The 25551-nt window shown below is 54.7% G+C and overlaps 1 protein-coding gene across 1 annotated transcript in view; it reads left to right on the top strand.

Moving 5' to 3' along the window:
- Positions 1 to 2438: 2438 nt before the first annotated feature.
- Positions 2439 to 25551, top strand: part of LOC123741909 (B9 domain-containing protein 1) — a 50646-nt gene continuing 27533 nt past the window's right edge. The window contains exons 1-4 of the mRNA XM_082976208.1: positions 2439 to 2701; positions 3315 to 3383; positions 3536 to 3647; positions 4373 to 4469. Coding sequence (XP_082832334.1) covers positions 2639 to 2701; positions 3315 to 3383; positions 3536 to 3647; positions 4373 to 4469 — 341 coding nt within the window. The 5' untranslated portion in view covers positions 2439 to 2638. The remainder of the gene's footprint in view (positions 2702 to 3314; positions 3384 to 3535; positions 3648 to 4372; positions 4470 to 25551) is intronic.

Raw genomic sequence — 25551 nt, 5'->3', positions numbered from 1 at the left:
TATGCCAGGCGGTGTGAAAGGAAGGCCCGGAAAATTGTTACAGACTGCAACCATCCAGTACATAGAATGTTCTCTCTGCTTCCGCACGGCAAGCGGTACCGGTGCATCAAGTTTGACACCAACAGGCTCCTGAACAGCTTCTATCCCCAAGCCGTGAGACGGATCAATAGCTAACAGAATGACTACAGGACTATCTCCTAACAGAATGACTACAGGACTATCTCCTAACAGAATGGCTACAGGACTATCTCCTAACAGAATGACTACAGGACTATCTCCTAACAGAATGACTACAGGACTATCTCCTAACAGAATGACTACAGGACTATCTCCTAACAGAATGACTACAGGACTATCTCCTAACAGAATGACTACAGGACTATCTCCTAACAGAATGACTACAGGACTATCTCCTAACAGAATGACTACAGGACTATCTCCTAACAGAATGACTACAGGACTATCTCCTAACAGAATGACTACAGGACTATCTCCTAACAGAATGACTACAGGACTATCTCCTAACAGAATGACTACAGGACTATCTCCTAACAGAATGACTACAGGACTATCTCCTAACAGAATGGCTACAGGACTATCTCCTAACAGAATGGCTACAGGACTATCTCCTAACAGAATGGCTACAGGACTATCTCCTAACAGAATGGCTACAGGACTATCTCCTAACAGAATGACTACAGGACTATCTCCTAACAGAATGACTACAGGACTATCTCCTAACAGAATGACTACAGGACTATCTCCTAACAGAATGACTACAGGACTATCTCCTAACAGAATGACTACAGGACTATCTCCTAACAGAATGACTACAGGACTATCTCCTAACAGAATGACTACAGGACTATCTCCTAACAGAATGACTACAGGACTATCTCCTAACAGAATGGCTACAGGACTATCTCCTAACAGAATGACTACAGGACTATCTCCTAACAGAATGACTACAGGACTATCTCCTAACAGAATGGCTACAGGACTATCTCCTAACAGAATGACTACAGGACTATCTCCTAACAGAATGACTACAGGACTATCTCCTAACAGAATGGCTACAGGACTATCTCCTAACAGAATGACTACAGGACTATCTCCTAACAGAATGACTACAGGACTATCTCCTAACAGAATGACTACAGGACTATCTCCTAACAGAATGACTACAGGACTATCTCCTAACAGAATGACTACAGGACTATCTCCTAACAGAATGACTACAGGACTATCTCCTAACAGAATGACTACAGGACTATCTCCTAACAGAATGACTACAGGACTATCTCCTAACAGAATGACTACAGGACTATCTCCTAACAGAATGACTACAGGACTATCTTATTACATTCTTTAAATGCCTCTATGCACACTACCAGGACTCTGACACTCCAACACACACATTTAATTTGCTCACGCACACACAACACACACACACACGTTCATACCGACTACACACACACACCCTCTCATACAATCCTGATGCCTAGTCTCCTTCCCCCTATACATATCTACCTCCATCACTCCAGTATCCCTGTCTCCTTACCCCTATACATATCTACCTCCATCACTCCAGTATCCCTGTCCCCTTCCCCCTATACATATCTACCTCCATCACTCCAGTATCCCTGTCTCCTTACCCCTATACATATCTACCTCCATCCCTCCAGTATCCCTGTTCCCTTCCCCCTATACATATCTACCTCCATCACTACAGTATCCCTGTCCCCTTCCCCCTATACATATCTACCTCCATCACTCCAGTATCCCTGTCTCCGTCCCCCTATACATATCTACCTCCATCACTCCAGTATCCCTGTCTCCTTACCCCTATACATATCTACCTCCATCACTCCAGTATCCCTGTCCCCTTCCCCCTATACATATCTACCTCCATCACTCCAGTATCCCTGTCCCCTATACATATCTACCTCCATCACTCCAGTATCCCTGTCCCCTTCCCCCTATACATATCTACCTCCATCACTCCAGTATCCCTGTCCCCTATACATATCTACCTCCATCACTCCAGTATCCCTGTTCCCTATACATATCTACCTCCATCACTCCAGTATCCCTGTCTCCTTCCCCCTATACATATCTACCTCCATCACTCCAGTATCCCTGTCTCCTTCCCCCTATACATATCTACCTCCATCACTCCAGTATCCTTGTACATTGTTAATATGGTACTGATCCTGTATATAGCTTACTTACTTTCTTGTGTTTTTATTTCTATTTCTCATGTGTTTTTGTTCTACTTTATAGTACTATATATTGATTACTGTATTGTTGGGAAATGAACTCGTAAGAAAGGCGTCTGCATGTGACAATAACACATTAAAACTTGTCCAAGACTATCATCTAGTGGACAGTTTATTTACTAAAACGCTTTATCATCAACTTGACCGGATCTAGTTTGGCCCTCACGACTAGCCGTAGGCAAAGCGTCCTAGCAACGGGGGTGGATGGAACTAAACGTTAATTTAGCGAGCTACTTATCTCCACAACACAGAACAATACGTTACCGGTTATATATATATATATACCGGTTATATAGTCCATGTTAGAATATTTTTTATTACTATACTTTTTATATTGTCAAGTTATCGTATGAAGCGGGATGGCTATCAGCAACCCATCGGTGTTTCTGTTGATGATTAACGGACAGATCGAGGGAGCGAATGTGAGTAGCGACGTACCGTAGCTAGCTAACGGCTAACTTAGCTAGTAAAGCATCTAACGTTAGTAACGAGCTAACTAGTTAAACATCTAACGTTAGTAACGAGCTAACTAGCTAAGCAGCTAACGTTAGTAACGAGCTAGTTAAGCATCTAACGTTAGTAACGAGCAAGCTAAGCATCTAACGTTAGTAACGAGCTAGCTAAGCATCTAACGTTAGTAACGAGCTAGCTAAGCATCTAACGTTAGTTACGAGCTAGCTAAGCATCTAACGTTAGTTACGAGCTAGCTAAGCATCTAACGTTAGTAACGAGCTAGCTAAGCATCTAACGTTAGTTACGAGCTAGCTAAGCATCTAACGTTAGTAACGAGCTAACTAGTTAAACATCTAACGTTAGTAACGAGCTAGCTAAGCATCTAACGTTATTAACGAGCTAGCTAAGCATCTAACGTTAGTAACGAGCTAACTTAACTAGTTAAGCATCTAACGTTAGCTAGCTAAGATGAGGCTGATCATATTGGCTAACTTGTCATTGTTTTAGTGAGCATAAACATGTTGTATAAAACTGTGGTGTTGACTTGTTTTTCGGCTCATTCTCTCTCTGATGCGTTGTCAGTTTCCAGAGTATGATGATCTGTACTGTAAATACTGCTTCGTCTACGGACACGACTGGGCTCCCACCTCGGTGAGTGACCCCGAGTCATCTGGAACATGTAGAAGAGAAGTTCACTTACTGTGGATAGATAACATAAATAATACACTTGTTTTACTAGCTAGCAACTACTAAAATAGCCTCTTCTCTTCTCTTCTCTTCTCTTCTCTTCTCTTCTCTTCCAGGGCCTAGAGGAGGGCATATCTCAGATTACGTCTAAAAGCAGAGACTCTCCTCAGAGAATGATCTGGAACTTTCCTCTGGAGATTACCTTCAAGAGCACCAACCCGTTAGGCTGTGAGACACACACACACACACACACACACACCCTTCTTACCACAGCAGACAGTTCAAATCAAATTTATTTATATAGCCCTTCTTACATCAGCTGATATCTCAAAGTGCTGTACAGAAACCCAGCCTAAAACCCCCCAAACAGCAAGCAATGCATGTGAAAGAAGCACGGTGGCTAGGAAAAACTCCCTAGAAAGGCCAAAAACCTAGGAAGAAACCTAGAGAGGAACCAGGCTATGAGGGGTGGCCAGTCCTCTTCTGGCTGTGCCGGGTGGATATTATAACAGAACATGGTCAAGATGTTAAAATGTTCATAAATGACCAGCATGGTCAAATAATAATAATCATAGTACTTGTCGAGGGTGCAACAAGCACGTCCGGTGAACAGGTCAGGGTTCCATAGCCGCAGGCAGAACAGTTGAAACTGGAGCAGCAGCACGGCCAGGTGGACTGGGGACAGCAAGGAGTCATCATGCCAGGTAGTCCTGAGGCATGGTCCTAGGGCTCAGGTCCTCCGAGAGAAAGAGAGAATTAGAGAGAGCATATTTAAATTCACACAGGACACCTGATAAGACAAGAGAAATACTCCAGATGTAACAGACTGACCCTAGCCCCCCGACACATAAACTACTGCAGCATAAATACTGGAGGCTGAGACAGGAGGGATCAGAAGACACTGTGGCCCCATCCGATGATCCCATAGCTCTAACAGTGTGTTGTTTACCCAGGGCCTCAGATCGTAGTGAGTGTCTACGGTCCTGATACGTTTGGTAACGATGTGGTCAGAGGATACGGAGCAACACACATCCCCTTCACTCCTGGACAGTCAGTATCTCTCCTCCTCCTCCTCCTCCTCCTCTCTCCTCTCCTGGACAGTCAGGATCTCTCTTCCTCCTCTCTCCATCCCCTTCACTCCTGGACAGTCAGTATCTCTCCTCTTCCTCTCTCCTCTCCTGGACAGTCAGTATCTCTCCTCCTCCTCCTCCTCCTCCTCCTCTCCTGGACAGTCAGTATCTCTCCTCCTCCTCCTCCTCTCTTCACTCCTGGACAGTCAGTATCTCTCCTCTTCCTCCTCCTCCTCCTCCTCTCTCCTCTCCTGGACAGTCAGTATCTCTCCTCCTCCTCCTCCTCCTCCTCCTCCTCTCTCCTGGACAGTCAGTATCTCTCCTCCTCCTCCTCCTCTCCTGGACAGTCAGTATCTCTCCTCCTCTTTTCACTCCTGTACAGTCAGTATCTCTCCTCTTCCTCCTCCTCCTCCTCCTCTCTCTTCTCCTGTACAGTCAGTATCTCTCCTCTTCCTCCTCCTCTTCCTCTCTCCTCTCCTGGACAGTCAGTATCTCTCCTCTTCCTCCTCCTCCTCCTCCTCCTCCTCTCTCTTCTCCTGGTCAGTCAGTATCTCTCCTCCTCCTCCTCCTCTCCTGGACAGTCAGTATCTCTCCTCCTCTTTTCACTCCTGTACAGTCAGTATCTCTCCTCTTCCTCCTCCTCCTCCTCCTCTCTCTTCTCCTGTACAGTCAGTATCTCTCCTCTTCCTCCTCCTCTTCCTCTCTCCTCTCCTGGACAGTCAGTATCTCTCCTCTTCCTCCTCCTCCTCCTCCTCTCTCTTCTCCTGGTCAGTCAGTATCTCTCCTCCTCCTCCTCCTCCTCTCTCCTCTCCTGGACAGTCAGTATCTCTCCTCCTCCTCCTCTCTTCACTCCTGGACAGTCAGTATCTCTCCTACTCCTCCTCCTCTCTCCTCTCCTGGACAGTCAGTATCTCTCCTCCTCCTCCTCCTCTCTCCTCTCCTGGACAGTCAGTATCTCTCCTCCTCCTCCTCTCTTCACTCCTGGACAGTCAGTATCTCTCCTACTCCTCCTCCTCCTCCTCTCTCCTCTCCTGGACAGTCAGTATCTCTCCTCCTCCTCCTCCTCCTCTCCTGGACAGTCAGTATCTCTCCTCCTCTCCTCTCCTCTCTCCATCCCCTTCACTCCTGGACAGTCAGTATCTCTTCTTCTCCTCCTCCTCCTCCTCCTCTCTTCACTTCTGGACAGTCAGTCTTTCCTCTCCTCCTCCTCCTCCTCCTCCTCTCCTGGACAGTCAGTATCTCTCCTCCTCCTCCTCCTCCTCTCCTGGACAGTCAGTATCTCTCCTCCTCCTCCTCCTCCTCCTCCTCCTCCTCCTCTCCTGGACAGTCAGTATCTCTCCTCCTCCTCCTCCTCCTCCTCTCCTGGACAGTCAGTATCTCTCCTCCTCCTCCTCCTCCTCCTCTCCTGGACAGTCAGTATCTCTCCTCCTCCTCCTCCTCCTCCTCTCCTGGACAGTCAGTATCTCTCCTCCTCCTCCTCCTCCTCTTCTGGACAGTCAGTATCTCTCCTCCTCCTCCTCCTCCTCCTCTCCTGGACAGTCAGTATCTCTCCTCCTCCTCCTCCTCCTCCTCCTCCTGGACAGTCAGTATCTCTCCTCCTCCTCCTCCTCCTCCTCTCCTGGACAGTCAGTATCTCTCCTCCTCCCTCCTCCTCCTCCTCTCCTGGACAGTCAGTATCTCTCCTCCTCCTCCTCCTCCTCCTCTCCTGGACAGTCAGTATCTCTCCTCCTCCTCCTCCTCCTCCTCTCCTGGACAGTCAGTATCTCTCCTCCTCCTCCTCCTCCTCCTCTCCTGGACAGTCAGTATCTCTCCTCCTCCTCCTCCTCCTCCTCTCCTGGACAGTCAGTATCTCTCCTCCTCCTCCTCCTCCTCCTCTCCTGGACAGTCAGTATCTCTCCTCCTCCTCCTCCTCCTCCTCTCCTGGACAGTCAGTATCTCTCCTCCTCCTCCTCCTCCTCCTCTCCTGGACAGTCAGTATCTCTCCTCCTCCCCTCCTCCTCCTCTCCTGGACAGTCAGTATCTCTCCTCCTCCTCCTCCTCCTCCTCTCCTGGACAGTCAGTATCTCTCCTCCTCCTCCTCCTCCTCCTCTCCTGGACAGTCAGTATCTCTCCTCCTCCTCCTCCTCCTCTCCTGGACAGTCAGTATCTCTCCTCCTCCTCCTCCTCCTCCTCCTCTCCTGGACAGTCAGTATCTCTCCTCCTCCTCCTCCTCCTCCTCCTCCTCTCCTCTCCTCTCCTGGACAGTCAGTATCTCTCTCCTCCTCCTCCTCCTCTCCTGGACAGTCAGTATCTCTCCTCCTCCTCCTCCTCTCCTCCTCCTCCTCTCCTGGACAGTCAGTATCTCTCCTCCTCCTCCTCCTCCTCCTCTCCTGGACAGTCAGTATCTCTCCTCCTCCTCCTCCTCCTCCTCTCCTGGACAGTCAGTATCTCTCCTCCTCCTCCTCCTCCTCCTCTCCTGGACAGTCAGTATCTCTCCTCCTCCTCCTCCTCCTCCTCCTCCTCCTCTCCTGGACAGTCAGTATCTCTCCTCCTCCTCCTCCTCCTCCTCCTCTCCTGGACAGTCAGTATCTCCTCCTCCTCCTCCTCCTCCTCTCCTGGACAGTCAGTATCTCTCCTCCTCCTCCTCCTCCTCCTCCTCCTCCTCTCCTGGACAGTCAGTATCTCTCCTCCTCCTCCTCCTCCTCCTCTCCTGGACAGTCAGTATCTCTCCTCCTCCTCCTCTCCTGGACAGTCAGTATCTCTCCTCCTCCTCTCCTCTCCTGGACAGTCAGTATCTCTCCTCCTCCTCCTCCTCCTCCTCCTCTCCTGGACAGTCAGTATCTCTCCTCCTCCTCCTCCTCCTCCTCTCCTGGACAGTCAGTATCTCTCCTCCTCCTCCTCCTCCTCCTCTCCTGGACAGTCAGTATCTCTCCTCCTCCTCCTCCTCCTCCTCTCCTGGACAGTCAGTATCTCTCCTCCTCCTCCTCCTCCTCCTCTCCTGGACAGTCAGTATCTCTCCTCCTCCTCCTCCTCCTCCTCTCCTGGACAGTCAGTATCTCTCCTCCTCCTCCTCCTCCTCCTCCTCTCCTGGACAGTCAGTATCTCTCCTCCTCCTCCTCCTCCTCCTCTCCTGGACAGTCAGTATCTCTCCTCCTCCTCCTCCTCCTCCTCTCCTGGACAGTCAGTATCTCTCCTCCTCCTCCTCCTCCTCCTCTCCTGGACAGTCAGTATCTCTCCTCCTCCTCCTCCTCCTCCTCTCCTGGACAGTCAGTATCTCTCCTCCTCCTCCTCCTCCTCCTCTCCTGGACAGTCAGTATCTCTCCTCCTCCTCCTCCTCCTCTCCTGGACAGTCAGTATCTCTCCTCCTCCTCCTCCTCCTCCTCTCCTGGACAGTCAGTATCTCTCCTCCTCCTCCTCCTCCTCCTCTCCTGGACAGTCAGTATCTCTCCTCCTCCTCCTCCTCCTCCTCTCCTGGACAGTCAGTATCTCTCCTCCTCCTCCTCCTCTCCTCTCCTGGACAGTCAGTATCTCTCCTCCTCCTCCTCCTCCTCCTCTCCTGGACAGTCAGTATCTCTCCTCTCCTCCTCCTCTCCTGGACAGTCAGTATCTCTCCTCCTCCTCCTCCTCCTCCTCTCCTGGACAGTCAGTATCTCTCCTCCTCCTCCTCCTCCTCCTCCTCTCCTGGACAGTCAGTATCTCTCCTCCTCCTCCTCCTCTCCTGGACAGTCAGTATCTCTCCTCCTCCTCCTCCTCCTCTCCTGGACAGTCAGTATCTCTCCTCCTCCTCCTCCTCCTCTCCTGGACAGTCAGTATCTCTCCTCCTCCTCCTCCTCCTCCTCTCCTGGACAGTCAGTATCTCTCCTCCTCCTCCTCCTCCTCCTCTCCTGGACAGTCAGTATCTCTCCTCCTCCTCCTCCTCCTCCTCTCTCCTGGACAGTCAGTATCTCTCCTCCTCCTCCTCTCCTGGACAGTCAGTATCTCTCCTCCTCCTCCTCCTCCTCTCCTGGACAGTCAGTATCTCTCCTCCTCCTCCTCCTCCTCCTCCTCTCCTGGACAGTCAGTATCTCTCCTCCTCCTCCTCCTCTCCTGGACAGTCAGTATCTCTCCTCCTCCTCCTCCTCCCTCCTGGACAGTCAGTATCTCTCCTCCTCCCTCCTCTCCTGGACAGTCAGTATCTCTCCTCCTCCTCCTCCTCTCCTGGACAGTCAGTATCTCTCCTCCTCCTCCTCCTCCTCCTCTCCTGGACAGTCAGTATCTCTCCTCCTCCTCCTCTCCTGGACAGTCAGTATCTCTCCTCCTCCTCCTCCTCTCCTGGACAGTCAGTATCTCTCCTCCTCCTCCTCCTCTCCTGGACAGTCAGTATCTCTCCTCCTCCTCCTCCTCCTCCTCTCCTGGACAGTCAGTATCTCTCCTCCTCCTCCTCCTCTCCTGGACAGTCAGTATCTCTCCTCCTCCTCCTCCCTCCTCTCCTGGACAGTCAGTATCTCTCCTCCTCCTCCTCCTCTCCTGGACAGTCAGTATCTCTCCTCCTCCTCCTCCTCCTCCTCTCCTGGACAGTCAGTATCTCTCCTCCTCCTCCTCCTCCTCCTCCTCTCCTGGACAGTCAGTATCTCTCCTCCTCCTCCTCTCCTGGACAGTCAGTATCTCCCTCCTCCTCCTCCTCCCTCCTGGACAGTCAGTATCTCTCCTCCTCCTCCTCCTCCTCCTCCTCTCCTGGACAGTCAGTATCTCTCCTCCTCCTCCTCCTCTCCTGGACAGTCAGTATCTCTCCTCCTCCTCCTCCTCCTCCTCCTCTCCTGGACAGTCAGTATCTCTCCTCCTCCTCCTCCTCTCCTGGACAGTCAGTATCTCTCCTCCTCCTCCTCCTCCTCTCCTGGACAGTCAGTATCTCTCCTCCTCCTCCTCCTCCTCTCCTGGACAGTCAGTATCTCTCCTCCTCCTCCTCCTCCTCTCCTGGACAGTCAGTATCTCTCCTCTCCTCCTCCTCCTCTCCTGGACAGTCAGTATCTCTCCTCCTCCTCCTCTCCTGGACAGTCAGTATCTCTCCTCCTCCTCCTCCTCCTCTCCTGGACAGTCAGTATCTCTCCTCCTCCTCCTCCTCCTCCTCCTCTCCTGGACAGTCAGTATCTCTCCTCCTCCTCCTCCTCTCCTGGACAGTCAGTATCTCTCCTCCTCCTCCTCTCCTGGACAGTCAGTATCTCTCCTCCTCCTCCTCTCCTGGACAGTCAGTATCTCTCCTCCTCCTCCTCCTCTCCTGGACAGTCAGTATCTCTCCTCCTCCTCCTCCTCCTCCTCCTCTCCTGGACAGTCAGTATCTCTCCTCCTCCTCTCTCTCCTGGACAGTCAGTATCTCTCCTCCTCCTCCTCCTCCTCTCCTGGACAGTCAGTATCTCTCCTCCTCCTCCTCCTCCTCCTCTCCTGGACAGTCAGTATCTCTCCTCCTCCCTCCTCCTCTCCTGGACAGTCAGTATCTCTCCTCCTCCTCCTCCTCTCCTGGACAGTCAGTATCTCTCCTCCTCCTCCTCCTCCTCCTCCTCTCCTGGACAGTCAGTATCTCTCCTCCTCCTCCTCCTCCTCCTCCTCTCCTGGACAGTCAGTATCTCTCCTCCTCCTCCTCCTCCTCCTCCTCTCCTGGACAGTCAGTATCTCTCCTCCTCCTCCTCTCCTGGACAGTCAGTATCTCTCCTCCTCCTCCTCTCCTGGACAGTCAGTATCTCTCCTCCTCCTCCTCCTCCTCTCCTCTCCTGGACAGTCAGTATCTCTCCTCCTCCTCCTCTCCTGGACAGTCAGTATCTCTCCTCCTCCTCCTCCTCCTCCTCCTCTCCTGGACAGTCAGTATCTCTCCTCCTCCTCCTCCTCTCCTGGACAGTCAGTATCTCTCCTCCTCCTCCTCCTCCTCCTCTCCTGGACAGTCAGTATCTCTCCTCCTCCTCCTCCTCTCCTGGACAGTCAGTATCTCTCCTCCTCCTCCTCCTCCTCCTCCTCCTCTCCTGGACAGTCAGTATCTCTCCTCCTCCTCCTCCTCTCCTGGACAGTCAGTATCTCTCCTCCTCCTCCTCTCCTGGACAGTCAGTATCTCTCCTCCTCCTCCTCCTCCTCCTCTCCTGGACAGTCAGTATCTCTCCTCCTCCTCCTCTCCTGGACAGTCAGTATCTCTCCTCCTCCTCCTCTCCTGGACAGTCAGTATCTCTCCTCCTCCTCCTCCTCTCCTGGACAGTCAGTATCTCTCCTCCTCCTCCTCTCCTGGACAGTCAGTATCTCTCCTCCTCCTCCTCTCCTGGACAGTCAGTATCTCTCCTCCTCCTCCTCCTCCTCCTCCTCTCCTGGACAGTCAGTATCTCTCCTCCTCCTCCTCCTCCTCTCCTGGACAGTCAGTATCTCTCCTCCTCCTCCTCTCCTGGACAGTCAGTATCTCTCCTCCTCTCCTCCTCCTCTCCTGGACAGTCAGTATCTCTCCTCCTCCTCCTCCTCCTCTCCTGGACAGTCAGTATCTCTCCTCCTCCTCCTCTCCTGGACAGTCAGTATCTCTCCTCCTCCTCCTCTCCTGGACAGTCAGTATCTCTCCTCCTCCTCCTCCTCTCCTGGACAGTCAGTATCTCTCCTCCTCCTCCTCCTCCTCCTCTCCTGGACAGTCAGTATCTCTCCTCCTCCTCCTCTCCTGGACAGTCAGTATCTCTCCTCCTCCTCCTCCTCTCCTGGACAGTCAGTATCTCTCCTCCTCCTCCTCCTCCTCCTCCTCTCCTGGACAGTCAGTATCTCTCCTCCTCCTCCTCTCCTGGACAGTCAGTATCTCTCCTCCTCCTCCTCCTCTCCTGGACAGTCAGTATCTCTCCTCCTCCTCCTCCTCCTCCTCCTCTCCTGGACAGTCAGTATCTCTCCTCCTCCTCCTCCTCTCCTGGACAGTCAGTATCTCTCCTCCTCCTCCTCCTCTCCTGGACAGTCAGTATCTCTCCTCCTCCTCCTCCTCTCCTGGACAGTCAGTATCTCTCCTCCTCCTCCTCCTCCTCCTCTCCTGGACAGTCAGTATCTCTCCTCCTCCTCCTCCTCCTCCTCCTCTCCTGGACAGTCAGTATCTCTCCTCCTCCTCCTCCTCCTCCTCCTCTCCTGGACAGTCAGTATCTCTCCTCCTCCTCCTCTCCTGGACAGTCAGTATCTCTCCTCCTCCTCCTCTCCTGGACAGTCAGTATCTCTCCTCCTCCTCCTCCTCCTCCTCCTCTCCTGGACAGTCAGTATCTCTCCTCCTCCTCCTCTCCTGGACAGTCAGTATCTCTCCTCCTCCTCCTCCTCCTCCTCCTCTCCTGGACAGTCAGTATCTCTCCTCCTCCTCCTCCTCTCCTGGACAGTCAGTATCTCTCCTCCTCCTCCTCCTCCTCCTCCTCTCCTGGACAGTCAGTATCTCCTCCTCCTCCTCCTCCTCTCCTGGACAGTCAGTATCTCTCCTCCTCCTCCTCCTCCTCCTCCTCCTCTCCTGGACAGTCAGTATCTCTCCTCCTCCTCCTCTCCTGGACAGTCAGTATCTCTCCTCCTCCTCCTCCTCTCCTGGACAGTCAGTATCTCTCCTCCTCCTCCTCCTCCTCCTCTCCTGGACAGTCAGTATCTCTCCTCCTCCTCCTCTCCTGGACAGTCAGTATCTCTCCTCCTCCTCCTCTCCTGGACAGTCAGTATCTCTCCTCCTCCTCCTCCTCCTCCTCTCCTGGACAGTCAGTATCTCTCCTCCTCCTCCTCTCCTGGACAGTCAGTATCTCTCCTCCTCCTCCTCTCCTGGACAGTCAGTATCTCTCCTCCTCCTCTCCTCCTCCTCCTCTCCTGGACAGTCAGTATCTCTCCTCCTCCTCCTCCTCCTCTCCTGGACAGTCAGTATCTCTCCTCCTCCTCCTCTCCTGGACAGTCAGTATCTCTCCTCCTCCTCCTCCTCCTCTCCTGGACAGTCAGTATCTCTCCTCCTCCTCCTCCTCCTCCTCTCCTGGACAGTCAGTATCTCTCCTCCTCCTCCTCTCCTGGACAGTCAGTATCTCTCCTCCTCCTCCTCCTCTCCTGGACAGTCAGTATCTCTCCTCCTCCTCCTCCTCCTCTCCCTGGACAGTCAGTATCTCTCCTCCTCCTCCTCCTCCTCCTCTCCTGGACAGTCAGTATCTCTCCTCCTCCTCCTCCTCCTCTCCTGGACAGTCAGTATCTCCTCCTCCTCCTCCTCCTCCTCTCCTGGACAGTCAGTATCTCTCCTCCTCCTCCTCCTCCTCCTCTCCTGGACAGTCAGTATCTCTCCTCCTCCTCCTCTCCTGGACAGTCAGTATCTCTCCTCCTCCTCCTCCTCCTCTCCTGGACAGTCAGTATCTCTCCTCCTCCTCCTCCTCCTCTCCTGGACAGTCAGTATCTCTCCTCCTCCTCCTCCTCCTCCTCTCCTGGACAGTCAGTATCTCTCCTCCTCCTCCTCCTCCTCTCCTGGACAGTCAGTATCTCTCCTCCTCCTCCTCCTCCTCCTCTCCTGGACAGTCAGTATCTCTCCTCCTCCTCCTCCTCCTCCTCTCCTGGACAGTCAGTATCTCTCCTCCTCCTCCTCCTCCTCCTCCTCTCCTGGACAGTCAGTATCTCTCCTCCTCCTCCTCCTCCTCCTCTCCTGGACAGTCAGTATCTCTCCTCCTCCTCCTCTCCTGGTCAGTCAGTATCTCTCCTCCTCCTCCTCCTCTCCTGGACAGTCAGTATCTCTCCTCCTCCTCCTCCTCTCCTGGACAGTCAGTATCTCTCCTCCTCCTCCTCTCCTGGACAGTCAGTATCTCTCCTCCTCCTCTCCTCCTCCTCCTCCTCCTCTCCTGGACAGTCAGTATCTCTCCTCCTCCTCCTCCTCTCCTGGACAGTCAGTATCTCTCCTCCTCCTCCTCCTCCTCTCCTGGACAGTCAGTATCTCTCCTCCTCCTCCTCCTCCTCCTCTCCTGGACAGTCAGTATCTCTCCTCCTCCTCCTCCTCTCCTCCTCCTCTCTCCTGGACAGTCAGTATCTCTCCTCCTCCTCCTCTCCTGGACAGTCAGTATCTCTCCTCCTCCTCCTCCTCCTCTCCTGGACAGTCAGTATCTCTCCTCCTCCTCCTCCTCCTCCTCTCCTGGACAGTCAGTATCTCTCCTCCTCCTCCTCCTCTCCTGGACAGTCAGTATCTCTCCTCCTCCTCCTCCTCCTCCTCTCCTGGACAGTCAGTATCTCTCTCCTCCTCCTCCTCCTCCTCCTCTCCTGGACAGTCAGTATCTCTCCTCCTCCTCCTCCTCCTCCTCTCCTGGACAGTCAGTATCTCTCCTCCTCCTCCTCCTCCTCCTCCTCTCCTGGACAGTCAGTATCTCTCCTCCTCCTCCTCCTCCTCTCCTGGTCAGTCAGTATCTCTCCTCCTCCTCCTCCTCTCCTGGACAGTCAGTATCTCTCCTCCTCCTCCTCTCCTGGTCAGTCAGTATCTCTCCTCCTCCTCCTCCTCCTCCTCTCCTGGACAGTCAGTATCTCTCCTCCTCCTCCTCCTCTCCTGGACAGTCAGTATCTCTCCTCCTCCTCCTCCTCCTCTCCTGGACAGTCAGTATCTCTCCTCCTCCTCCTCCTCCTCCTCTCCTGGACAGTCAGTATCTCTCCTCCTCCTCCTCCTCCTCCTCTCCTGGACAGTCAGTATCTCTCCTCCTCCTCCTCTCCTGGACAGTCAGTATCTCTCCTCCTCCTCCTCCTCCTCTCCTGGACAGTCAGTATCTCTCCTCCTCCTCCTCCTCCTCCTCTCCTGGACAGTCAGTATCTCTCCTCCTCCTCCTCTCCTGGACAGTCAGTATCTCTCCTCCTCCTCCTCCTCCTCTCCTGGACAGTCAGTATCTCTCCTCCTCCTCCTCCTCCTCCTCTCCTGGACAGTCAGTATCTCTCCTCCTCTCCTCCTCCTCCTCCTCTCCTGGACAGTCAGTATCTCTCCTCCTCCTCCTCCTCCTCCTCTCCTGGACAGTCAGTATCTCTCCTCCTCCTCCTCCTCCTCCTCTCCTGGACAGTCAGTATCTCTCCTCCTCCTCCTCCTCCTCCTCTCCTGGACAGTCAGTATCTCTCCTCCTCCTCCTCTCCTGGACAGTCAGTATCTCTCCTCCTCCTCCTCCTCTCCTGGACAGTCAGTATCTCTCCTCCTCCTCCTCCTCCTCTCCTGGACAGTCAGTATCTCTCCTCCTCCTCCTCCTCCTCCTCTCCTGGACAGTCAGTATCTCTCCTCCTCCTCCTCCTCCTCCTCTCCTGGACAGTCAGTATCTCTCCTCCTCCTCCTCCTCCTCCTCCTCTCCTGGACAGTCAGTATCTCTCCTCCTCCTCCTCCTCCTCCTCCTCTCCTGGACAGTCAGTATCTCTCCTCCTCCTCCTCCTCCTCCTCTCCTGGACAGTCAGTATCTCTCCTCCTCCTCCTCTCCTGGTCAGTCAGTATCTCTCCTCCTCCTCCTCCTCTCCTGGACAGTCAGTATCTCTCCTCCTCCTCTCCTGGTCAGTCAGTATCTCTCCTCCTCCTCCTCCTCTCCTGGACAGTCAGTATCTCTCCTCCTCCTCCTCCTCCTCCTCTCCTGGACAGTCAGTATCTCTCCTCCTCCTCCTCCTCTCCTGGACAGTCAGTATCTCTCCTCCTCCTCCTCCTCCTCCTCTCCTGGACAGTCAGTATCTCTCCTCCTCCTCCTCTCCTGGACAGTCAGTATCTCTCCTCCTCCTCCTCTCCTGGACAGTCAGTATCTCTCCTCCTCCTCCTCCTCCTCTCCTGGACAGTCAGTATCTCTCCTCCTCCTCCTCTCTCCTCTCCTGGACAGTCAGTATCTCTCCTCCTCCTCCTCCTCCTCCTCTCCTGGACAGTCAGTATCTCTCCTCCTCCTCCTCCTCCTCTCCTGGACAGTCAGTATCTCTCCTCCTCCTCCTCCTCCTCCTCTCCTGGACAGTCAGTATCTCTCCTCCTCCTCCTCCTCCTCCTCTCCTGGACAGTCAGTATCTCTCCTCCTCCTCCTCTCCTGGACAGTCAGTATCTCTCCTCCTCCTCCTCCTCTCCTGGACAGTCAGTATCTCTCCTCCTCCTCTCCTCAGTCTCCTCCTCCTCTCCTGGACAGTCAGTATCTCTCCTCCTCCTCCTCCTCTCCTGGACAGTCAGTATCTCTCCTCCTCCTCCTCCTCTCCTGGACAGTCAGTATCTCTCCTCCTCCTCCTCCTCCTCTCCTGGACAGTCAGTATCTCTCCTCCTCCTCCTCCTCCTCTCCTGGACAGTCAGTATCTCTCCTCCTCCTCCTCCTCCTCCTCTCCTGGACAGTCAGTATCTCTCCTCCTCCTCCTCCTCCTCCTCCTCTCCTGGACAGTCAGTATCTCTCCTCCTCCTCTCCTGGACAGTCAGTATCTCTCCTCCTCCTCTCCTGGTCAGTCAGTATCTCTCCTCCTCCTCCTCCTCTCCTGGACAGTCAGTATCTCTCCTCCTCCTCCTCTCCTGGTCAGTCAGTATCTCTCCTCCTCCTCCTCTCCTGGACAGTCAGTATCTCTCCTCCTCCTCCTCCTCTCCTGGACAGTCAGTATCTCTCCTCCTCCTCCTCCTCTCCTGGACAGTCAGTATCTCTCCTCCTCCTCCTCCTCCTCTCCTGGACAGTCAGTATCTCTCCTCCTCCTCCTCCTCCTCCTCTCCTGGACAGTCAGTATCTCTCCTCCTCCTCCTCCTCCTCCTCTCCTGGACAGTCAGTATCTCTCCTCCTCCTCTCCTGGACAGTCAGTATCTCTCCTCCTCTCCTCCTCTCCTGGACAGTCAGTATCTCTCCTCCTCCTCCTCTCCTCCTCCTCTCCTGGACAGTCAGTATCTCTCCTCCTCCTCCTCCTCCTCCTCTCCTGGACAGTCAGTATCTCTCCTCCTCTCTCCTGGACAGTCAGTATCTCTCCTCCTCTCCTGGTCAGTCAGTATCTCCTCCTCCTCCTCTCCTGGACAGTCAGTATCTCTCCTCCTCTCCTGGCAGTCAGTATCTCTCCTCCTCCTCTCCTGGACAGTCAGTATCTCTCCTCCTCCCTCTCCTGGACAGTCAGTATCTCTCCTCCTCCTCTCCTGGTCAGTCAGTATCTCTCCTCCTCTCCTGGACAGTCAGTATCTCTCCTCCTCTCCTGGACAGTCAGTATCTCTCCTCCTCCTCTCCTGGACAGTCAGTATCTCTCCTCCTCCTCTCCTGGACAGTCAGTATCTCTCCCTCCTCCTCCTCCTCCTCCTCTCCTGGACAGTCAGTATCTCTCCTCCTCCTCCTCCTCCTCCTCTCCTGGACAGTCAGTATCTCTCCTCCTCCTCCTCCTCCTCCTCCTCTCCTGGACAGTCAGTATCTCTCCTCCTCCTCCTCTCCTGGACAGTCAGTATCTCTCCTCCTCCTCCTCTCCTGGACAGTCAGTATCTCTCCTCCTCCTCCTCCTCCTCCTCTCCTGGACAGTCAGTATCTCTCCTCCTCCTCCTCCTCCTCCTCTCCTGGTCAGTCAGTATCTCTCCTCCTCCTGGACAGTCAGTATCTCTCCTCCTCTCCTGGACAGTCAGTATCTCTCCTCCTCCTCTCCTGGACAGTCAGTATCTCTCCTCCTCTCCTGGTCAGTCAGTATCTCTCCTCCTCCCCTCTCCTGGACAGTCAGTATCCTCCTCCTCCTCCTCTCCTGGACAGTCAGTATCTCTCCTCCTCCTCTCCTGGTCAGTCAGTATCTCTCCTCCTCTCCTGGACAGTCAGTATCTCTCCTCCTCCTCCTGGTCAGTCAGTATCTCTCCTCCTCTCCTGGTCAGTCAGTATCTCTCCTCCTCTCCTGGACAGTCAGTATCTCTCCTCCTCCTCTCCTGGACAGTCAGTATCTCTCCTCCTCTCCTGGTCAGTCAGTATCTCTCCTCCTCCTCTCCTGGACAGTCAGTATCTCTCCTCCTCCTCTCCTGGACAGTCAGTATCTCTCCTCCTCCTCTCCTGGTCAGTCAGTATCTCTCCTCCTCTCCTGGACAGTCAGTATCTCTCCTCCTCTCCTGGTCAGTCAGTATCTCTCCTCCTCTCCTGGTCAGTCAGTATCCTCTCCTCCTCTCCTGGACAGTCAGTATCTCTCCTCCTCCTCCTCCTCTCCTGGACAGTCAGTATCTCTCCTCCTCCTCCTCCTCCTCTCCTGGACAGTCAGTATCTCTCCTCCTCCTCCTCCTCCTCCTCTCCTGGACAGTCAGTATCTCTCCTCCTCCTCCTCCTCCTCCTCTCCTGGACAGTCAGTATCTCTCCTCCTCCTCTCCTGGACAGTCAGTATCTCTCCTCCTCCTCCTCTCCTGGACAGTCAGTATCTCTCCTCCTCCTCCTCTCCTGGACAGTCAGTATCTCTCCTCCTCCTCCTCCTCCTCCTCTCCTGGACAGTCAGTATCTCTCCTCCTCCTCCTCCTCCTCCTCTCCTGGTCAGTCAGTATCTCTCCTCTCTCCTGGACAGTCAGTATCTCTCCTCCTCTCCTGGTCAGTCAGTATCTCTCCTCCTCCTCTCCTGGACAGTCAGTATCTCTCCTCCTCTCCTGGTCAGTCAGTATCTCTCCTCCTCCTCTCCTGGACAGTCAGTATCTCTCCTCCTCCTCTCCTGGACAGTCAGTATCTCTCCTCCTCCTCTCCTGGTCAGTCAGTATCTCTCCTCCTCCTCTCCTGGACAGTCAGTATCTCTCCTCCTCTCCCTGGTCAGTCAGTATCTCTCCTCCTCTCTCTCCTGGTCAGTCAGTATCTCTCCTCCTCCTCTCCTGGACAGTCAGTATCTCTCCTCCTCCTCCTCCTCCTCTCCTGGACAGTCAGTATCTCTCCTCCTCCTCCTCCTCCTCCTCTCCTGGACAGTCAGTATCTCTCCTCCTCCTCCTCCTCCTCTCCTGGACAGTCAGTATCTCTCCCTCCTCCTCTCCTGGACAGTCAGTATCTCTCCTCCTCCTCCTCTCCTGGACAGTCAGTATCTCTCCTCCTCCTCCTCCTCCTCCTCTCCTGGACAGTCAGTATCTCTCCTCCTCCTCCTCCTCCTCCTCTCCTGGTCAGTCAGTATCTCTCCTCTCTCCTGGACAGTCAGTATCTCTCCTCCTCTCCTGGACAGTCAGTATCTCTCCTCCTCCTCTCCTGGTCAGTCAGTATCTCTCCTCCTCCTCTCCTGGTCAGTCAGTATCTCTCCTCCTCCTCTCCTGGACAGTCAGTATCTCTCCTCCTCCTCTCCTGGACAGTCAGTATCTCTCCTCCTCCTCTCCTGGTCAGTCAGTATCTCTCCTCCTCCTCTCCTGGACAGTCAGTATCTCTCCCTCCTCTCCTGGTCAGTCAGTATCTCTCCTCCTCCTCTCCTGGTCAGTCAGTATCTCTCCTCCTCCTCCTCTCCTGGACAGTCAGTATCTCACCTCCTCCTCCTCCTCCTCTCCTGGACAGTCAGTATCTCTCCTCCTCCTCCTCCTCCTGGACAGTCAGTATCTCTCCTCCTCCTCCTCCTCCTCCTCCTCTCCTGGTCAGTCAGTATCTCTCCTCCTCCTCCTCCTCCTCTCCTGGACAGTCAGTATCTCTCCTCCTCTCCTCCTCCTCCTCCTCCTCTCCTGGACAGTCAGTATCTCTCCTCCTCCTCCTCCTCTCCTGGACAGTCAGTATCTCTCCTCCTCCTCCTCCTCTCCTGGACAGTCAGTATCTCTCCTCCTCCTCCTCCTCCTCCTCCTCCTCTCCTGGACAGTCAGTATCTCTCCTCCTCCTCCTCCTCTCCTGGACAGTCAGTATCTCTCCCTCCTCCTCTCCTCCTCTCCTGGACAGTCAGTATCTCTCCTCCTCCTCCTCTCTCTCCTGGACAGTCAGTATCTCTCCTCCTCCTCCTCCTCTCCTGGACAGTCAGTATCTCTCCTCCTCTCCTGGTCAGTCAGTATCTCTCCTCCTTCCTCCTCCTCTCCTGGTCAGTCAGTATCTCTCCTCCTCCTCCTCCTCCTCCTCCTCCTCTCCTGGTCAGTCAGTATCTCTCCTCCTCCTCCTCCTCCTCCTCCTCCTCCTCCTCCTCCTCTCCTGGTCAGTCAGTATCTCTCCTCCTCCTCCTCCTCCTCCTCCTCCTCCTCCTCCTCCTCCTCCTCCTCTCCTGGTCAGTCAGTATCTCTCCTCCTCTCCTCCTCCTCCTCCTCCTCCTCCTCCTCCTCTCCTGGTCAGTCAGTATCTCTCCTCCTCCTCCTCCTCCTCCTCCTCCTCTCCTGGTCAGTCAGTATCTCTCCTCCTCCTCCTCCTCCTCCTCCTCCTCCTCCTCCTCTCCTGGTCAGTCAGTATCTCTCCTCCTCCTCCTCTCCTCCTCCTCCTCCTCCTCCTCCTCCTCTCCTGGTCAGTCAGTATCTCTCCTCCTCCTCCTCCTCCTCCTCCTCCTCCTCCTCTCCTGGTCAGTCAGTATCTCTCCTCCTCCTCCTCCTCCTCCTCCTCCTCCTCTCCTGGTCAGTCAGTATCTCTCCTCCTCCTCCTCCTCCTCCTCCTCTCCTCCTCTCCTGGTCAGTCAGTATCTCTCCTCCTCCTCCTCCTCCTCCTCCTCTCTCCTCCTCCTCCTCTCCTGGTCAGTCAGTATCTCTCCTCCTCCTCCTCCTCCTCCTCCTCCTCTCCTGGACAGTCAGTATCTCTCCTCCTCCTCCTCCTCTCCTGGACAGTCAGTATCTCTCCTCCTCCTCTCCTCCTCCTCCTCCTCCTCTGGACAGTCAGTATCTCTCCTCCTCTCCTGGTCAGTCAGTATCTCTCCTCCTCCTCCTCCTCCTCCTCCTCCTCCTCCTCTCTGGACAGTCAGTATCTCTCCTCCTCCTCCTCCTCTCCTGGACAGTCAGTATCTCTCCTCCTCCTCCTCCTCCTCCTCCTCCTCCTCCTCCTCCTCCTCCTCCTCCTCTCCTGGACAGTCAGTATCTCTCCTCCTCCTCTCCTGGACAGTCAGTATCTCTCCTCCTCTCCTGGTCAGTCAGTATCTCTCCTCTCCTGGTCAGTCAGTATCTCTCCTCCTCCTCCTCCTCCTCCTCCTCCTGGTCAGTCAGTATCTCTCCTCCTCTCCTCCTCCTCCTCCTCTCTCCTGGTCAGTCAGTATCTCTCCTCCTCCTCCTCTCCTGGACAGTCAGTATCTCTCCTCCTCTCCTGGACAGTCAGTATCTCTCCTCCTCCTCCTCCTCCTCCTCTCCTGGTCAGTCAGTATCTCTCCTCCTCCTCCTCCTCCTCCTCTCCTGGACAGTCAGTATCTCTCCTCCTCCTCCTCCTCTCCTGGTCAGTCAGTATCTCTCCTCCTCCTCCTCCTCCTCTCCTGGACAGTCAGTATCTCTCCTCCTCCTCTCCTGGTCAGTCAGTATCTCTCCTCCTCCTCTCCTGGACAGTCAGTATCTCTCCTCCTCTCCTGGACAGTCAGTATCTCTCCCTCCTCCTCCTCCTCTCCTGGTCAGTCAGTATCTCTCCTCCTCCTCTCCTGGTCAGTCAGTATCTCTCCTCCTCCTCCTCCTCCTCCTCCTCTCCTGGTCAGTCAGTATCTCTCCTCCTCCTCCTCCTCCTCCTCTCCTGGACAGTCAGTATCTCTCCTCCTCCTCCTCCTCTCCTGGTCAGTCAGTATCTCTCCTCCTCCTCCTCCTCTCCTGGACAGTCAGTATCTCTCCTCCTCCTCTCCTGGTCAGTCAGTATCTCTCCTCCTCCTCTCCTGACAGTCAGTATCTCTCCTCCTCTCCTGGACAGTCAGTATCTCTCCTCCTCCTCCTCCTCTCCTGGTCAGTCAGTATCTCTCCTCCTCCTCTCCTGGACAGTCAGTATCTCTCCTCCTCCTCCTCCTCTCCTGGTCAGTCAGTATCTCTCCTCCTCCTCCTCCTCTCCTGGACAGTCAGTATCTCCTCCTCCTCTCCTGGTCAGTCAGTACTCTCCTCCTCCTCTCCTGGTCAGTCAGTATCTCTCCTCCTCCTCCTCCTCTCCTGGTCAGTCAGTATCTCTCCTCCTCCTCTCCTGGTCAGTCAGTATCTCCTCCTCTCCTGGACAGTCAGTATCTCTCCTCCTCCTCCTCCTCCTCCTCTCCTGGACAGTCAGTATCTCTCCTCCTCCTCCTCCTCTCCTGGACAGTCAGTATCTCTCCTCCTCCTCCTCCTCCTCTCCTGGACAGTCAGTATCTCTCCTCCTCCCTCCTCCTCCTCTCCTGGACAGTCAGTATCTCTCCTCCTCCTCCTCCTCCTCCTCTCCTGGACAGTCAGTATCTCTCCTCCTCCTCCTCTCCTGGACAGTCAGTATCTCTCCTCCTCCTCCTCCTCTCCTGGACAGTCAGTATCTCTCCTCCTCCTCCTCCTCCTCCTCCTCTCCTGGACAGTCAGTATCTCTCCTCCTCCTCCTCCTCTCCTGGACAGTCAGTATCTCTCCTCCTCCTCCTCCTCCTCTCCTGGACAGTCAGTATCTCTCCTCCTCCTCCTCCTCTCCTGGACAGTCAGTATCTCTCCTCCTCCTCCTCTCCTGGACAGTCAGTATCTCTCCTCCTCCTCTCCTGGACAGTCAGTATCTCTCCTCCTCCTCCTCTCCTGGACAGTCAGTATCTCTCCTCCTCCTCTCCTCCTCCTCCTCCTCTCCTGGACAGTCAGTATCTCTCCTCCTCTCCTCCTCCTCCTCCTCCTCCTCTCCTGGTCAGTCAGTATCTCTCCTCCTCCTCCTCCTCCTGGACAGTCAGTACTCTCCTCCTCCTCCTCCTCCTCTCCTGGACAGTCAGTATCTCTCCTCCTCCTCCTCCTCCTCCTCTCCTGGACAGTCAGTATCTCTCCTCCTCCTCCTCCTCCTCTCCTCTCCTGGACAGTCAGTATCTCTCCTCCTCCTCTCCTCCTCCTCCTCCTCCTCCTCCTCTCCTGGACAGTCAGTATCTCTCCTCCTCCTCCTCCTCCTCCTCTCCTGGACAGTCAGTATCTCTCCTCCTCCTCCTCCTCCTCCTCCTCCTCCTCCTCTCCTGGTCAGTCAGTATCTCTCCTCCTCCTCCTCCTCCTCCTCTCTCCTCCTCTCCTGGTCAGTCAGTATCTCTCCTCCTCCTCCTCCTCTCCTGCTCAGTATCTCTCCTCCTCCTCTCCTGGTCAGTCAGTATCTCTCCTCCTCTCCTCCTCCTCCTCCTCCTCCTCTCCTGGACAGTCAGTATCTCTCCTCCTCCTCCTCCTCTCCTGGACAGTCAGTATCTCTCCTCCTCTCCTCCTCCTCCTCCTCCTCCTCTCCTGGACAGTCAGTATCTCTCCTCCTCTCCTGGTCAGTCAGTATCTCTCCTCCTCCTCCTCCTCCTCCTCCTCCTCCTCCTCTCCTGGACAGTCAGTATCTCTCCTCCTCCTCCTCCTCTCCTGGACAGTCAGTATCTCTCCTCCTCCTCCTCCTCCTCCTCCTCCTCCTCCTCCTCCTCCTCCTCTCCTGGACAGTCAGTATCTCTCCTCCTCCTCTCCTGGACAGTCAGTATCTCTCCTCCTCTCCTGGTCAGTCAGTATCTCTCCTCTCCTGGTCAGTCAGTATCTCTCCTCCTCCTCCTCCTCCTCCTCCTCCTCTCCTGGTCAGTCAGTATCTCTCCTCCTCCTCCTCCTCCTCCTCTCCTGGTCAGTCAGTATCTCTCCTCCTCCTCCTCTCCTGGACAGTCAGTATCTCTCCTCCTCTCCTGGACAGTCAGTATCTCTCCTCCTCCTCCTCCTCCTCCTCTCCTGGTCAGTCAGTATCTCTCCTCCTCCTCCTCCTCCTCCTCCTCTCCTGGTCAGTCAGTATCTCTCCTCCTCCTCCTCCTCTCCTGGTCAGTCAGTATCTCTCCTCCTCCTCCTCCTCTCCTGGACAGTCAGTATCTCTCCTCCTCCTCTCCTGGTCAGTCAGTATCTCTCCTCCTCCTCTCCTGGACAGTCAGTATCTCTCCTCCTCTCCTGGACAGTCAGTATCTCTCCTCCTCCTCCTCCTCTCCTGGTCAGTCAGTATCTCTCCTCCTCCTCCTCCTCCTCCTCTCCTGGTCAGTCAGTATCTCTCCTCCTCCTCCTCCTCCTCCTCTCCTGGACAGTCAGTATCTCTCCTCCTCCTCCTCCTCTCCTGGTCAGTCAGTATCTCTCCTCCTCCTCCTCCTCTCCTGGACAGTCAGTATCTCTCCTCCTCCTCCTCCTCTCCTGGACAGTCAGTATCTCTCCTCCTCCTCCTCCTCTCCTGGACAGTCAGTATCTCTCCTCCTCCTCCTCCTCCTCCTCCTCCTCTCCTGGACAGTCAGTATCTCTCCTCCTCCTCCTCCTCTCCTGGTCAGTCAGTATCTCTCCTCTCCTCCTCCTCTCCTGGACAGTCAGTATCTCTCCTCCTCCTCCTCTCCTGGACAGTCAGTATCTCTCCTCCTCCTCTCCTGGACAGTCAGTATCTCTCCTCCTCCTCTCCTGGACAGTCAGTATCTCTCCTCTTCCTCCTCCTCTCCTGGTCAGTCAGTATCTCTCTCCCTCCTCTCCTGGACAGTCAGTATCTCTCCTCCTCTCCTGGTCAGTCAGTATCTCTCCTCCTCCTCTCCTGGTCAGTCAGTATCTCTCCTCCTCCTCTCCTGGACAGTCAGTATCTCTCCTCCTCCTCCTCCCTCCTCCTCCTCCTCTCCTGGTCAGTCAGTATCTCTCCTCCTCCTCCTCCTCCTCCTCCTCCTCTCCTGGTCAGTCAGTATCTCTCCTCCTCCTCCTCCTCCTCCTCCTCTCCTGGTCAGTCAGTATCTCTCCTCCTCCTCCTCTCCTGGCAGTCAGTATCTCTCCTCCTCCTCCTCCTCCTCCTCCTCCTCGCCGACAGTCAGTATCTCTCCTCCTCTCCTGGTCAGTCAGTATCTCTCCTCCTCCTCCTCCTCCTCCTCCTCCTCCTCCTCTCCTGGACAGTCAGTATCTCTCCTCCTCCTCCTCCTCTCCTGGACAGTCAGTATCTCTCCTCCTCCTCTCCTCCTCCTCCTCCTCCTCCTCCTCCTCCTCCTCTCCTGGTCAGTCAGTATCTCTCCTCCTCCTCTCCTGGACAGTCAGTATCTCTCCTCCTCTCCTGGTCAGTCAGTATCTCTCCTCTCCTGGTCAGTCAGTATCTCTCCTCCTCCTCCTCCTCCTCCTCCTCTCCTGGTCAGTCAGTATCTCTCCTCCTCCTCCTCCTCCTCCTCCTCTCCTGGTCAGTCAGTATCTCTCCTCCTCCTCCTCTCCTGGACAGTCAGTATCTCTCCTCCTCTCCTGGACAGTCAGTATCTCTCCTCCTCCTCCTCCTCCTCCTCTCCTGGTCAGTCAGTATCTCTCCTCCTCCTCCTCCTCCTCCTCTCCTGGACAGTCAGTATCTCTCCTCCTCCTCCTCTCCTGGTCAGTCAGTATCTCTCCTCCTCTCCTCCTCTCCTGGACAGTCAGTATCTCTCCTCCTCCTCTCCTGGTCAGTCAGTATCTCTCCTCCTCCTCTCCTGGACAGTCAGTATCTCTCCTCCTCTCCTGGACAGTCAGTATCTCTCCTCCTCCTCCTCCTCTCCTGGTCAGTCAGTATCTCTCCTCCTCCTCCTCCTCCTCCTCTCCTGGTCAGTCAGTATCTCTCCTCCTCCTCCTCCTCCTCCTCTCCTGGACAGTCAGTATCTCTCCTCCTCCTCCTCCTCTCCTGGTCAGTCAGTATCTCTCCTCCTCCTCCTCCTCTCCTGGTCAGTCAGTATCTCTCCTCCTCCTCTCCTGGTCAGTCAGTATCTCTCCTCCTCCTCTCCTGGACAGTCAGTATCTCTCCTCCTCTCCTGGTCAGTCAGTATCTCTCCTCCTCCTCCTCCTCTCCTGGTCAGTCAGTATCTCTCCTCCTCCTCTCCTGGACAGTCAGTATCTCTCCTCCTCCTCCTCCTCTCCTGGTCAGTCAGTATCTCTCCTCCTCCTCCTCCTCTCCTGGACAGTCAGTATCTCTCCTCCTCCTCTCCTGTCAGTCAGTATCTCTCCTCCTCCTCTCCTGGTCAGTCAGTATCTCTCCTCCTCCTCCTCCTCTCCTGGTCAGTCAGTATCTCTCCTCTCCTCTCCTGGACAGTCAGTATCTCTCCCTCCTCTCCTGGTCAGTCAGTATCTCTCCTCCTCCTCCTCCTCTCCTGGTCAGTCAGTATCTCTCCTCCTCTCCTCCTCCTCCTCCTCCTCTCCTGGTCAGTCAGTATCTCTCCTCTCCTCCTCCTCCTCCTCCTCCTCT

This window comes from Salmo salar, chromosome 06 (assembly GCF_965601325.2).
Source record: "Salmo salar chromosome 06, fSalSal1, whole genome shotgun sequence".
Taxonomy (NCBI): domain Eukaryota; kingdom Metazoa; phylum Chordata; class Actinopteri; order Salmoniformes; family Salmonidae; genus Salmo; species Salmo salar.
The sequence above is the reverse complement of the archived record's forward strand: the minus strand, read 5'-3'. Positions and strand labels throughout refer to the sequence as shown.